Here is a 16,181-nt window from a genome sequence, read left to right as displayed (position 1 = left end):
GCATATTAAACATCTACAATCCAAAATTAAACCTAGAATCAGCTTTCTATTTTGCAACAAATCCTCCTTCACTCACGCCGCCAAACATACCCAAGTAAAATTGACTATCCTACCGATCCTAGTCTTCGGCGATGTCATTTACAAAATAAACTCCAACACTCTACTCAGCAAACTGTTTGCAGTCCATCACAGTGCCATCCGTTTTGTCACCAAAGCCCCATATACCACCCACAACTGCGACCTGTATGCTCTAGTCAACTGGCCCTCACTACATATTCGTCGCCAGACCCACTGGCTCCAGGTCATCTATAAGTCTTTGCTCGGTAAAGCTCCGCCTTATCTCAGCTCACTGGTCACGATAACAACACCCACCCGTAGCACGTGCTCCAGTAGGTATATCTCACTGGTCATCCCCAAAGCCAACACCTCCTTTGGCCGCCTTTCCCTCCAGTTCTCTGCTGCCAATGACTGGAACAAATTGCAAAAATCGATGAAGCTGGAGACTTATATTTAAACACTAACTTTAAACATCAGCTATCTGAGCAGCTAACCGATCGCTGCAGCTGTACATATCCCATCTGTAAATAGCCCATCCAATCTACCTACCTCATCCCCATATTGTTTTTATTTACTTTTCTTCTCTTTTGCACACTAATATTTCTACTTGTACATTATCATCTGCACATGTATCACTCCAGTGTCAATTCTTTTTACTTCGCTACTATGGCCTATTTATTACCTTACCTCCTCACGCCATTTGCACACACTGCATATAGACTTAAAAATATATATATATTGTGTTATTGACTGTATGCTTGTTTATGCCATGTGTAACTCGGTGTTGTTTTTGTCGCACTGCTTTGCTTTATCTTGGCCAGGTCACAGTTGTAAATGAGAACTAGCTTACCTGGTTAAATAAAGGTGAAATAATAATATTTTTTGTTATTAAAAGAAATGCTCGACCCTCTCAGTTTTCCACCTGAAAATTGCCAAAAAGAGTAGAAATATTTTAAAAGGAAGAGTTTCACCATATTAATAAAAGAGTTAAATTCACGTAACAGGGTTGACCTTAAAATGAGGGACAGACGTAAATGAATCACTAATCTGCAGAAATTACTGCCAAAGCAACAAAATAACTAGTACTTTTTAATGATGGTGAAACTTAGATACATTTAGGGATTAAGTGGTTGAAATCTTCCTAGAAGTGACACAGGGTTCACGGAGGGACATGTCAAAATGCAGAATTTTGGCACTTCAGATATCCTTTATTTAAATTAAAAATCAGATGAATTGAATTCTCCATGTGGTCTATATTAAAGTCACTTAATTAAATATAACAGGCTTTTAAAATGCAATATTGGTGCACAATTATTTCTTAAAATATCAAAGGCACTTTTCGTGGAACGACGCAGCTACTAGCTAAAACATTTTATTCCTACATACACAAATAGTCTATGAAATAGGACAAGGCCATAATATGAGAATTCAGACACAGCTTGTATCCAGTCCAGTACTATACTCACCCTGAAAAACTCTTTAGTGGAGCCGGAGTCTAGGGTGCCGTAGGCTATGTCTGTCTGTTTAGCCAGGTCTTCAGCACTCTCTATGGGCGACACCATCCTCTCTACTGTGAGGAAAGCAGCCAGGTTGGCCGTGTAGGAGGAGATGATGATGAGGGTGAAGAACCACCACACACCACCCACGATACGCCCAGATAGAGACCTGGGGAAGAGAGGGAGGAAGAGGAGGAAGGAGAGGAGAGGGGAGGAGAGAAGGGAGAGGACGGGTAGAAGGAGGGAGGATAGGATGGAGAGGAATAAGGGTGCCATATAGCAGGAGGTGAGAATGAGAAGGAGTGAAGGAATAGGAGAAGAGTGAGAAGAGTAGGGGGGTGTGATAGAGCGCAGAGTCCATCAGTAACAACAAATATTTATGAATCAACACAAATCCACAAACTATATCAAGTAGTGAGAGTGAATTACAGACAACGTTATAGGTGACCTGTGTGGTAAACCAGTTAGAGCTGCTGACCCTGCCACATGTATTCCAAAGTTGGCATGGGTTCAAATCCAGTCCACTGCCCTTCTGACTCGCAATCTTTATTGCCTCCCCTTAACTGTCCTTTCTCAATAAAGAAAAACCCACAAAAATTAAAGATCTAAAAAAAGAAGAACTCATACAATGGAACAGGCTCTGAGAGGACACTGACTGCACACTATCATCCAACCCATTTCCAAATCCACCTTAAGGCAGAGTGGCTCATTAAAACCCAATGCGTTTGTGTGTCAACCAGGTAGTGCGCTGCGGTCCCTCTTTCCTTTCCCTCTTTCTTTCTTTCTTTCTTTCTTTCTTTCTTTCTTTCTTTCTTTCTTTCTTTCTTTCTTTCTTTCTTTCTTTCTTTCTTTCTTTCTTTCTTTCTTTCTTTCTTTCTTTCTTTCTTTCTTTCTTTCTTTCTTTCTCTCTGTTTATTGGTGGGATGAAAAGAGCTGACGACATCACACAGAGCTCCCTCTGTTCAGCTCTGTTCTCGTCTTGTTTGTTGGCTCAAGGGAGACAGATAACTCACCGACTCTCGAGTGAGCAGGGGAAGGTCGTGAGGAGAATCTCAAACAAAATGGTGCATTGGAGTGAACAAACAACATTCTCTCTCCCCCCTTGGCGTGAACCAAACACAGAGAGAGAGAGGCTCTATGAAAACCCTTCAGTTCCTGTTGTTTTATCACACTAATTGCCTTTTCACACTATTTCACACATGCAGACCTGAACCAAACCGGCACTACCGTGCCGACCTGAACCTTTCATTCCAGCATGCAGCGACTATGGTGGATGTTCCCCCAGGCCAGCTCTGCTCAGTAATGTGAAAGGGGTAAAAAAGGGCAGATTCCACCTCAGTCAATGCTATAGTGTCTCCACATCACTTACCCCTGTTCCCCTTGTCGCTTAGGACAGGGCACACCGTGTCCCCTTCTAGTCTTATCCCTAGCACCTGCCACCAACTTGTCCCAATGTCTCAGTCACAATCTCACACATGCATGCACACACACACACCCTCTGCCCAACACACAGCAAAGATCTCACCAACCTGAGAGCCGCAGCAGCAAAGCATGTTTAACTGTACACAGAAGGCTATGCTGCAGAATAGTTCACGTATAAACTCTGTTAACTCTGCCTCTGGATTTGAATGCAGATTACGAGCCTCTCCCCCTTCATCATGCTCTCTCTCTGGTACTCTCTCTGGTTCTCTCCCTCCCTCCGGTTCTCCCCTCCACCTTCCCTCTCTCTCCTTTATTTATCTCTCTAGTTTCCCTCCCATAATGTCCCTTTCTCTCTCTCTCTCTCTCTCTCTCTCTCTCTCTCTCTCTCTCTCTCTCTCTTGCTTCTGTAATCCTTCAACATTCTCTGGAAAAGGTAGAAGGAGAAGGGCAGGGCTTCTCTTGCTTTATTTTTCTTTCTGTCTCCCTCCCTTTATTTTGTTTCTTTTTTTCTTTCTGTCTCCCTGTTTCTTTCTCTCCTTATCTCCTGCTCCATTCTCTCCTCCTCATTCCCTCTCGTAAGGTTTGCTCCCGTTGGAAGCTCTGAGGACAGAGAGCTGTGTCTGAGGACAGAGAGCTAGGGGACTTTCTCCCTCTCTCTCGCTACCCCCAGTCTGCGTTGATCTGAGGTGACTCCAGTGACTTTCATCCATGGTGACAGACGTGGTGATACCCTGATGGGCCAGAGCCAACAGGGGGAAGGAGAGAGAGGGTCATGTGGCAGCACCAGTATGACCCTGGTTTAACATCCTTGTTACATGGATGTGCGTGAGCGTGTGGCGTGTGTGCGTGCGAGTGACTCACCATACACATACTTTTCATTATTTGATGTCTGCATGGGTTGTGTGTTTGTGGACAGGTAATTAAGATTAAAGTATGTGATGTACAATATAAAATGACATAATATAATAGCAGAGCTACAGTTGAAGTCGGAAGTTTACATACACCTTAGCCAAATACATTTCAACTTAGTTTCACAATTCCTGACATTTAATCCTAGTAAAAATTCCCTGTCTTAGGTCATTTAGGAGCACCACTTTATTTTGAGAATGTGAAATGTCAGAATAATAGTAAAGAGAATGATTTATTTCAGCTTTTATTTTCTTCATCACATTCCCAGTGGGTCAGAAGTTTACATACACTCAATTAGTATTTGGTAGCAAGGCCTTTAAATTGTTTAACTTGGGTCAAACGTTTCGGGTAGCCTTCCACAATAAGTTGGGTAAATTTTGGCCCATTCCTCCTGACAGAGCTGGTGTAACTGAGTCAGGTTTGTAGGCCTCCTTGCTCGCACACGTTTTTCCGTTCTGCCCACAAATGTTCTATAGGATTGAGGTCAGGGCTTTGTGATGGCCACTCCAATACCTTGACTTTGTTGTCCTTAAGCCATTTTGCCACAACTTTGTAAGTATGCTTGGGGTCATTGTCCATTTGGAAGAACCATTTTCGACCAAGCTTTAACTTCCTGACTGATGTCTTGAGATGTTGCTTCAATATATCCACATAATTTTCCTGCCTCATGATGCCATCTATTTTGTTAAGTGCACCAGTCCCTCCTGTAGCAAATCATCCCCACAAAATGATACTGCCACCCCCATGCCTCACGGTTGGGATGGTGTCCTTCGGTATGCAAGCCTCCCCCTTTTTCCTCCAAACATAACGATGGTCATTATGGCAAAACAGTTCTATTTTTGTTTCATCAGACCAGAGAACATTTACCCAAAAAGTACGATCTTTGTCCCCATGTGCAGTTGCAAACCACAGTCTGGCTTTTTTTATGGCGGTTTTGGAGAAGTGGCTTCTTCCTTGCTGAGCGGCCGCTTATGTTGATAAAGGACTTGTTTTACTGTGGATATACATACTTTTGTATCTGTTTCCTCCAGCATCTTCACAAGGTCTTTTGCTGTTGTTCTGGGATTGATTTGCACTTTTTGCACCTAAGTACATTCATCTCTAAGAGACAGAACGCGCCTCCTTCCTGAGCGGTACGACGGCTGCGTGGTCCCATGGTTTTTATACTTGCGTACTATTGCTTGTACAGTTGAACGTGAACCTTCAGGCGTTTGGAAATTGCTCTCAAGGATGAACCAGACTTGTGGAGGTCTACAATTTTATTTGGCTGATTTCTTTTTATTTTCCCATGATGTCAAGCAAAGAGGCACTGAGTTTGAATGTAAGCCTTGAAATAGTTCCACAGGTACTCAAATGATGTCAATTAGCCTATCGGAAGCCTCTAAAGCCATGCCATCATTTTCTGGAATTTTCCAAGCTGTTTAAAAGGCACAGTCAACTTAGTGTATGCAAACTTCTGAGCCACTGGAATTGTGATACAGTGAATTATTAAGTGAAATAATCTGTCTGTAAACAATTGTTGGAAAAATTACTTGTGTCATACACAAAGTAGATGCCCTAACCGACTTGCCCAAACTACAGTTTGTTAACAAATGTGTGGAGTGGTTGAAAAACAAGTTATAATGACTCCAACATAAGTGTATGTAAACTTCAACTGTATGTAGAGTATATTAATGTGTCTCTAACTGCAGAAGTTGGGAGAGAGGGGGAAGACAGATAGGGGAGAGAGAGAGAGAGAGAGAGAGAGAGAGAGAGAGAGAGAGAGAGAGAGAGAGACAGAGAGAGAGAGAGAGAGAGAGAAGAGCCACAGTGAGGTTGACCTTGAGAGGAGCCTAAATAAATGAAGATGTGTTGTCTGCTCCCAGCATGATACACCCCCAGGCTAGCCCCTAGTGCTTTAGTTAGTCATGCTATCCCCCTCTCCCGCTCTCTTCCGTCCTTCTCTCTCTCCCTCCATGTCCTTTCCATTGCAGCCCTGATTAAGAATTTATTTCCTGAAATCAATTTGACCCTGCAAAAATTCAGCCTCACTTCTCTCATACGCTCACTCAAGTGATGCAGTCTGGCAAATATGATTTTCATATGCATGGTAGGGCAGACCGAACCAATCACACCCCATCCAATCAGGCCAGCCGGTGAGCACAGTGTAGACCAATCACACCCAGATCAAACTGTCCGTGGATATTTCTGGGGATGATCGGATAGCGTGTTAACCAACACGAGTCAAGGTGTACCCAGGTTGTTATTGTCAATATAATTTGTTCTGGCTGAAAAAAGGTTTAAACATAGAAAGTAGCCATAAGTTATAAACATACACAGAAAATTACAGAAAGTACTAACCTTGCTGGTCTACTGCCTTCAGCATCCACAAATATTTAATTTTATTATGGTATTGTGCATATCTTAATAGTGTAAATAATGAAGTATCTGTCTGTCTCCTGAGTCTATAACAGCGTGGCATTGGACTCAGGTCAAAGGTAGTGCAATATATAGGGAATAGGCAGCCTGCATCTTTAGTGACTCTAAACTGGGATTTGTTCTCAATTAGGGAGATCCCATGTCACCACTTCACCCACAAACACTCCCCTCTCCGTTGCCACGGAGACCCGGCATTACCATCGGAGATGAGCACACAGGGATATGAATTACTGCATTAATTATTATGGGGTGCCTTGGGGAGACGTGTGTGTGTGTGTGTGAGTGTGAGAGTGTCTGTATGTGTGTGAGAGAAGCGGAATTAACATTCATTAAGGTAAAAGACGGAACTTCAGTAGCGAATAACCTTTAGACATGTCAATCATCTCACCACTGGGTCATCATCTCTGATTGGACTGTGTATGTTATCAGTGTGAGATGGATTCCTGTATATGCCTTACACGTACGCCAGCTTCCTTTCCTTATCATCACTACAGATGAGTGGTGTGGCATAGCCTCAAACCCATCACTAAAACAGTGCCCTTGTCATTCCCTCATTTCCTCCACACTCCCAAAGTCACCTAATCCCTCGGTGGAGGGGATTTACATGTCCCCTTGTCAAGGTAAACTTTAGTCAACCCCTCCAGAGTGAACAAGGGCTCTTTTGGTGACAGATTGGGACAGGGCCCGTGGGATTACTTTAACTGTATCTGTGACAGATGTGGGACAGACAGGCACAGTAGGCAGGCCACACTGTGGAGAGACAAAAGGACAACGTAGACAAAATGTATCAATTCTAAATGTTTCAATACTAAATAATAAATGCTGACTAAATTACTAAACAGTAGCAGGTCATAAAATTCCAGAAAAACATCCCAAAATCCCAGGTTTTCCAGAAATTCCCAGTTGGAGGAATCCCAGTTGGATGATACTTTTCTTGCGTATTCCCTCTTGATTGCGAGAATCCCGAACTGGGATTACTGGAAAACCTGAGGATTCTGGGAAAGTTTATGGAATTATATACAGTATTTGGTGGATGAGGATCCCTTCTCAAGTGGACTACTTAAAATGAAGTGGACTTAAGTCAAAATCATAGGCCCACTATAGCTCCCTCAAGGTAGAGGTGCTATAGGATGTTTTAGGATGCTACGTAACGGGCACTATAATTTTGACGGTGCTCTCTTCTAATGTACCTTAGTGTTCTCCATCTTGTGTATGCCTCTGCTCTGGTCCTGTGTAGGAGGGCTGAAAAATACAGGCTGGTTTTGGTCCCTCCTCTCAGTCTTATTCCATTCTTAATCTTAAAGACTATGATCTACAGTATATAGGAACCTTAGCGGTACTAAGAGATATATAGGAACCATTAAAGACTAGAAGAGCTGAAACTAAAACTCAGCTATATGATGTGACCACGAGCAGCAGTATGAACCAATGATAATGCAGGGGAGATCAACCTTTTGCTTTCGGCTGTCTTTGTGTGTTTTGCGGAAGTCCCCACAACTGATAATGTAATGCTAACTTCATATCGCTGAGTCTACCTTTAAAATAACTCCAGGGATCATAAAGCAGACTTAGGACCTATTTGACACATGTCAAATACATACCTCAAGTACTTTCAAAAACTTTTGAGCTGTGCTTGTTTTAGTTTTCCTGGTATCACAGAGCAAATAGTCCTAAAAGTGCAAACTTCAAACTAGACCAAGCACACTTCAAATGCATTTAAGTATTTGACACAGGATATTATGTAGGCTATTTGACCCAGGTCTGTCATGAAATTACTATAAAAAGAACTACAGAAACCATAAAGATCCTTATCACGACTACAGGACAGCAAGCAGATGCTGAGTGGGCAGAAAAGTGTGTCACAGACAGGAAGCTTGACCCGGAAGCAATGACACCCAGCACTGAATGGTTACGGAGTAGTTTTCTGTGGTTCATGATCGTACGAGAGGTAGCTAATAGTAAGTAATGAATGATATACCCTTTGACTTCTCGTGCCTGTTGAACGCAGAAATACAGTGTATGAAACATAGCACAAATATACACCAGACACATCAAAGACAATGGGACAGCAGTGCAATTTCCCTCTAAAGCAGATGATAAATGCTGAAACAGACAGATCACAATGCACCCCCCCCCCCCCCCCACACACACACAGTAAAGCATAGCAGTGACAGTGACTACAAACAAAAAGCCGAGATAAGACATACTTATTACAAATCTACAGGCCAATGACATTCAGTTATTTTCACTTATGTGACATAAAGCGGCGATTTTGGTGTGAAAATCCATGAAGAAAACTAGGGTGCAAATTGCAATTGTACAGAGTGGAGTAACTATGTTTGTTCTGCAACAGACAGTGAAGAGACTAATAGTTAGCCAGCGAATGAAACCTGTATCCTGTATGATTCATAGCATCCCGAGGCAGCTGTTATCAATGTCAACAAGCCTTTAACACTTAACCCAATAAAGAAAAGGACATTGAGGGGACATTTGGATGTAATGTAGTATTATGTGTGTAATGTATGTGTGTGTGTTTGTCTCTCACCTAAGGAATGTTTGGGTGTAATGTAATAGGATGTATTTCATGTAGTAGTAGTAGTAATATTTATCTCCCAGCTGGGGGATGTTTCGGTATAATGTATCAGAATATATTGCTGTAGTAGTAAGTGTATATTGTAGTAGTATGCATGTACTGTAGTAGTAGTATATCATGCAGTCTAAGTAGTAATGCATCTATCTCTCACCTGGGGGAGATGTCACAGCCCTGCTGCATGAAGGCGCCCAGGGAGAACCAGAGGGAGTTGAAGATGCCGAACTCGTTGGGGGGCTGGTCGCTGGGCGGACCGTCGGTGCCCTCCTCGGGCTCCTCGGTGTGCCACTCGTACGGGCTGAAGCGGCTGACCAGGAAGAGCACCACGCTCACGCCGATGTAGGCAAACACAATGCACATCCAGATCTCGTAGGCCAGCGGGTCCAGGAAGGAGAACACCCCAGGTTTGGACTTCTGGGGCTTCTTGATCATGATGGAGATGCCCAGTGACATGAAGGGCTTGGAAAAGTCGATCACCTCCTCCCGGACCAGCGTGATTGTCAATGGGGCCACAGCGATTTCCGCTTTCTGTTAATGGGTGGGGGAAGAGAAGGGGGAAAGGGTTAGCCTTTGGACTGGAGAGTCATCTAAGCTGCTAATGCAACTGCTGCCAAAAATGGTAGACAACAGTAGAAACAACTATGGGTTACATTACATTTACATTACATTTAAGTCATTTAGCAGATGCTCTTATCCAGAGCGACTTACAAATTGGTGCGTTCACCTTATGACATCTAGTGGAACAGCCACTTTACGACAAGGTTCCCCAACTAGTGCCCCGAATTTGGGCCGTGGGTTATTTTACTTGGCCCCCCAGTTTTCTGATCCAATTTGTATTTTCTGGAAGCCTCAGCGATGCACTTGGGGGTCCGGGTGGTATACTCAGCAAGATTTCTCAATTCCATTAACTTCTACCGGTCGACGGTGCCACTGTGCTCCTTAGCCTGCACCGCCTGAGCTGCAGCTCGGTAGATCCTCTCATACACGGTTGCAGTGAAGCTGTCATTGGAATGAGCGAGTTTAGGGGCAGAGGAAGAGGAGCTTGAAGGGTTGATGAGCTCAGCCAGGGAAGGCTCCACAGGGGGTGGGCTGAACCATCCCGATGACTCCATGCCATGCATATCATGTGGGGGTAAGTGGCCCCACCCAGGAAGATTCCAAAGCGCCACACAGTCTTAGAAGGCTGGTACATGTTGTGGGACGGATGTGGAATTACCCTGAGAGGTGATTCCATCCATTCTAATCTTCTTGCAAGGCAAAGGAGGACACTCAACATCCAGTTTGGTGGCAGCACGTCTGATTGCCTTGAAGAAGGGGAGGTCAGCCATAGTCTCCTGCCAAACTTCCTCAGTTTTGCTGGCCTGCACAAGCTGAGCAGAGGAGAATAAAGCTTCCTCAGGGGTGTAATCCATCTCCTGGACAAAGGGGGTGCTGCCTGATGCGGCAAGAGACATGCCATCGTTCTCACTTCTGGATCCATCTGAAAGGTTGGGCAACCTATGAATTTGCTGGGAGCTCGAGTGGAGGGGAAGACTGGTAGAGCTTCTCCCTCCTGTGGAACTTTGGTATCAACAGTCATCCTCGAACAAGAGTGAGGCCTGGCCAATACTTTGCTCTACGTTTAATGAAGCCGGGTCAACGAGAGCTGCCTATGCATGGTCCATGCCTAGGCATGTAGCACAGAGCTGATGGGAATCAGGCTGAGAAATGGAAGTAACGGGAGACTATCAGGGTAACGAAGTCAGATAAGCAGAAACAGTCTAAATACTTTCAGAAACAGGGTTTAGTCACGTAGACCTATTAAGAAACTGGTTCCTTTTTTTTGTTTACTCAACTTCTCCAATCAAAGTTTTACCAGAATGTAACATTTTTTGTTGGCCCAACCTTAGCTCCAACATAAGAAAACATAGGCAAAAATTCAGACCACTTAAAATGGTGTTATTTAAAACCTGTTAAGGATCATGCGCATTTTCGCAGCTTTTTTGTTAAAAATCGCGCAACATTTCAGCGCCCTGCTACTCATGCCAGGAATATAGTATATGCATATGATTAGTATGTGTGGATAGAAAACACTCAGACGTTTCTAAAACTGGTTAAATCACGGCTGTGACTATAACAGAACGTGCGTTTCATCGAAAAGTGCAGGAAAATCTGATCACTGAAAATGGAAAAATATATCCATGCGCCACTTCAACCCATTGATAAAAGGTGAACCACATTAAATGGGGCCGAGGTTGCAATACCTACAGCTTCCACACGATGTCAACAGTCTTGTCATTTGCCTAGGATTTTTTTCTTGGTCAAACTGACCAAGGCAATGCCTTTCTTCCGGTCTCCAACCGGATATTTTGGTTGAGATTTACCCGGACATTATTTCCAGACGTACAGCTATAAAATATACATCGCTCGTGATCAATTTTATCGCTTATTAACATTTACTAATACCTAAAGTTGCATTACAAAAGTATTTCGAAGTGTTTTGTGAAAGTTTATCGTCGACTTTTTTAATTAAAAAAAAATGACGTTACGTTATAAAACGCAATTCTTTTCCTTGATCACACAGTCTTCATAGATCGATATCTAGGCTATATATGGACCGATTTAATCGAAAAAAAGACCCAATAGTGATGTTTATGGGACATCTAGGAGTGCCAACAAAGAAGATGGTCAAAGGTAATGAATGTTTTATATTTTATTTGTGCGTTTTGGGTAGCGCCGGCTACCGCAAAATCTGTCGCGTTAGGTGACGTTGCAGTATTTTGAGGGTGCATGCTATCAGATAATAGCTTCTCATGCTTTCGCCGAAAAGCATTTTACAAATCTGACTTGGTGGATAGATTCACAACGAGTGTAGCTTTAATTCACTACCTTGAATGTGTCTTTTAATGAAAGTTTGAGTTTTATCAAAAACTATAGGTGGCGCTCTGAATTTCCGCTGTTGGTGTTCCTGCATGGGAACTATATTCTGCGCATCCTTAAGAAGTTATTAACTTAAGAAGTTAATATTACAGAGTAATATGCCCAAAAAACACTAGACAATTATGCAGAAAAACATCAAATTGCTTAAGTAAGTAAATCAAATCAATGATGAGAGAATAGTCAGAATAAATGATCAATGATACAGGCATGGTGGCATAGGAGGAAGATCGGAATGTGGTTGAAGAGGTTCAAATCCCAGGTAAGGACAAGTTGAATAATAATGACAGTATACAGTGCATTCGGAAAGTATTCAGACCCCTTGACTTTTCCCACATTTTGTTATGTTACATGATTAAATGAAACATGTTCCTCATCAATTTACACAATATACCCCATAATGACAAAGCAAAAACTGTTTTTTAGAAATCTTTGCAAATGTATATAAAAAAAAAAAAACATAAATACCTTATTTACACAAGTATTCAGACACTTTGCCATGAGACTCAAAATTGAGCTCAGGTGCGTCCTGTTTCCATTGATCATCCTTGAGATGTTTCTACAACTTGATTGGAGTCCACTTGTGGTAAATTCAATTGCTTGGACATGATTTGGAAATGTACACAAGTGTCTATATAAGGGTCAACAGTTGACAGTGAATGTCAGAGCAAAAATCAAACCATGAGGTCGAAGGAATTGTCCGTAGAGCTCCGAGACAGAATTGTGGTCGAGGCACAGATCTGGGGAAGGGTACCAAAATAATTCTGCAGCATTGAAGGACCCCAAGAACACAGTGGCCTCCATATTTCTTAAATGGAAGAAGTTTGGAACCACCAAGACTCTTTCTAGAGCTGGCTGCCCGGCCAAACTGAGCAATCAGGGGAGAAGAGCCTTGGTCAGGGAGGTGACCAAGATCCCGATGGTCACTCTGACAGAGCTCCAGAGTTCCTCCGTGGAGATGGGACAACCTTCCAAAAGGACAACCATCTCTGCAGCACTCCACCAATCAGGCCTTTATGGTAGGGTGGCCAGATGGAAGCCACTTCTCATTAAAAGGCACATGACAGCCCGCTTGGAGTTTGCCAAAAGGCACCCAAAGGACTCTCAGACCATTGATTTATTTTATTTATTTTGATTTAAACTTTATTTAATGTCCTTGAGTGGTCCACCAAGAGCCTGGACTTGAACCTGGAGAGACCTGAAAATAGCTGTGCAGCGACGCTCCCCATCAAACATGACAGAGTTTGAGAGGATCTGCAAAGAAGAATGGGAGAAACTTCTCAAATACAGGTGTGCCGAGGTTGTAGCATCATACCCAGGAAGACTCAATGCTGTAATCGCTGCCAAAGCTGCTTCATCAAAGTACTGAGTAAAGGATCTGAATACTTATGTAGATATAATATATCTCTTTTTTAAATTTGTAATACATTTGCAAAAATGTAACCTGTTTTTGCTTTGTCATTAATGGGGTGTTGTGTGTTGATTGATGAGGGAAAAAATGACTTTCATCCATTTAGAATAAGGCTGTAGCGTAAAAAAAATCTGGAAAAAATCAAGGGGTCTGAATACTTTCTGAATGCACTGTAACTGAACATTTACAATGTAATTATGTATGTCATCGTGTGTCAAATATGTACATAGAAAACGTTATATGTTCAAAGCGCTGTGAGTGGGTGTGTAACTAATTCCAGAGCCTTTTTTTAGGTAAAATGACCAATATAATAAATTCTAGTTAAACATATGAGACAAGTTGAGCAAACACATCGTTTTAAGTTGACAGAATTTTTGCTTACGTTTTCTCATGCTGGAGCTAAGTTTGAGCCAAATAAAAATGTTATGTTCAGGTAACACTTTGACCGAAAAGTTGAATAAACAAAACAAGGCTGTGGAACCAGTTACTTAATAATAGTTAGTGGAGCTTCGACTGAAAGCCATTGGGGTGTACGGAAGAGTGGGGTGACATGAGTGAACTTGGGAAGGTTGAACACCAGAGTCTGCAACAGAGAGTTGCAGTAGTTCAGGCAGGATATGACGAGTTGGACCTGAGGTCACTTCCTGTGTGAGGAAAAGTTGTACTCTACAGATGTTGTAGAGCATGAACCTGAAGGAGTGAGTCACTGCTTTGATGTTTGCAAAGAACAACGGGGTCACGTTGCCCAGGGTCACGCCAAGGTTTTTTGCACTCTGGGAGGGGAACACTGTGGAGTTTCCGACCATGATGGAGAGGTTTTGGAGCAGGCAGCCCTACCTGGGATAAAGAGCAGCTCTGTCTTGTCGAGTTTGAGCTTGAAGGGGTGGGCCAACATTCAAACTGAAATATCTGCCAGGCATGCAGAGATGTGTGTCGCCACCTGGGTGTCAGAAGGGGTGAATGAGAGTGTCACCCACACGGCAATGATAGAAGAGATCATGAGAGGATATGATGGCGCCAAGTGACTTGGTTTATAGAGAGGAGAAGGCCTAGAACCGAGCCATGGATGACACCAGTAGTGAGAGCATGTGGTGCAGACACAGATCCTCTCCACACCACCTGGTAGGAGCGACCTGCCATCCAGGAGTGTGCAGAGCCTGAGAAGCCCAGCCCTGAGAGCGAGGAGAGGAGGATCTGATGATTCACAGTGTCGAAGGCAGCGGATAGATCTAGGAGGATGAGAACAGAGGAGTCAGCTTTGGCAGAGCGGAGAGCCTCTGTGATACAGAGAAGAGCAGTCTCAGTTGGGTGACCCATCTTGGTTAGGTTCAAGAAAATCGCTCTGAGAAAGATAACAAGAGAGTTGGTCAGCTACAGTTCGTCAGAGCCAAAGAAGACAGGGGCTTATGTATCAAGCGTCTCAGAGCTGGAGTGCTGATCTAGGATCAGGTTCCTTCTGTCTGTGTAATCTTATTCATTGTGATCTAAAAGGCTAAATGTACCCGAAATCAGCACTCCTATATTGAGAACTGTTTTCCTAGTCAACCCTGTCTATCATGAACAAATTTGGCTATCCTTCTATCTGTCACAATCACTAAGCATGTCAATCACAAGCTGAACAACAACAACAAACACGCGTCTTCTCCCCCCATCCAGCTATTTTTCATTTAATTTCGCCACTTTTTCTGATGAAAGACATCTTACAATGATCAAGTTTGGAATAGAAAAAGATAGAGAGTCGCTTTAATCCTAGTGGCTTAATTCAAAAGGCTGCAGATCGAGAGAAGGGGATGAAATAACTCGGTTGGAGAAAAATGCTAACAACAAAAGAAATGGAACATCCTGCGAGAGCGAATATTGCTTAATCGTGGCAATTCCACAAACCAGATTATTGTTAGTGATTTAGCAACACTTCTGACCTTGCCTGCCTGGGCATCGGCTGTCGGGAATTCGGGATTCATCAACAAAAAATTTATTCAAGTTTTATATATTACAACAAGCCGACACATTGCATGGAGGGAACGAGGGAGAAAGAAAAAAACAGAGATACAATTTCCTTCCTCTTCAGCATAAATGTACTAAAATAACAGGTCGGCTTGCATTGAGGATGCATTAAAATACATGACAGGGCTGACATAGGGGGAGACCTTTTCTGGTGACACGGGCTTTGAAAGAGACTGTCCGAAGGTGAATGATCACCAGGCAAGGTCTTAGAGACAGTAAAGTGCTGACGGGCTAAGCTCTGGGCTCATAGCTTCCCTCTGCACCGTAAGAGCTCTGCAAGCTCCTTAAGCCTTTATGTGTGCGCGCACACACACAAACACACACAGCACTCACCTCTGTCACCATGAAGTGCTTTGAGAGGCTAGTCAAGGACCATATCACCTCCACCATATCACCTAGGAACCCATTACAATTTGCAAACGAATACACTGCACACTGCCTTATCTCACCTGGACAAGAGGAATACGTATGTGAGAATGCTGTTCATCGACTACAGCTCTGCTTCCAAACACCATAGTGCCCTCCAAGTATGTCACTATGCTCAGGGCCCTGGATCTGAACCCCTCCCTGTCCTAGACTTCCTGACGGGTTGACCGCAGGTAGTGAGGCTAAGCAACAACACCTCCGCCACACTGATCTTTAACACGGGGGTGCGTACTCAGCCCCCTCCAGTACACCCTCCAGTACACCCTGTTAACCCATGACTGCGTGGCTACTCATGACTCCTACTCAATCATCAAGTTTGCTGAGGACATGACAGTGGTAGGCCTGATTACCAACAATGAAGAGACAGCTTACAGGGAGGAGATTAGAGACCTGCCAGTGGTACCAGGAAAATAACCTCTCCCTCAATGGAAAAAAAAAGAGCTGATCGTAAACTACAGGAGACAGAGGAGGGAGCCCCTATCTACATCAATGGGGCCAGAGTGGAGAGAATAAATTCAGCACAGCCACTAAG

The 16,181-nt window shown here is 43.4% G+C and overlaps 1 protein-coding gene across 1 annotated transcript in view; it reads right to left on the bottom strand.

Annotated features, from left to right (window-relative positions):
- The window catches only part of LOC115105337 (glutamate receptor 4), a 172,391-nt gene that overhangs the window by 21,630 nt on the left and 134,580 nt on the right, over positions 1–16,181 (bottom strand). Inside the window, 2 exon segments of the mRNA XM_029627267.2 lie at positions 1,524–1,722; positions 9,047–9,420. Coding sequence (XP_029483127.2) covers positions 1,524–1,722; positions 9,047–9,420 — 573 coding nt within the window.

Source organism: Oncorhynchus nerka, linkage group LG22, assembly GCF_034236695.1.
Source record: "Oncorhynchus nerka isolate Pitt River linkage group LG22, Oner_Uvic_2.0, whole genome shotgun sequence".
Classification (NCBI taxonomy): Eukaryota; Metazoa; Chordata; class Actinopteri; order Salmoniformes; family Salmonidae; genus Oncorhynchus; species Oncorhynchus nerka.
This window is presented reverse-complemented; position numbering and strand designations above follow the sequence as displayed.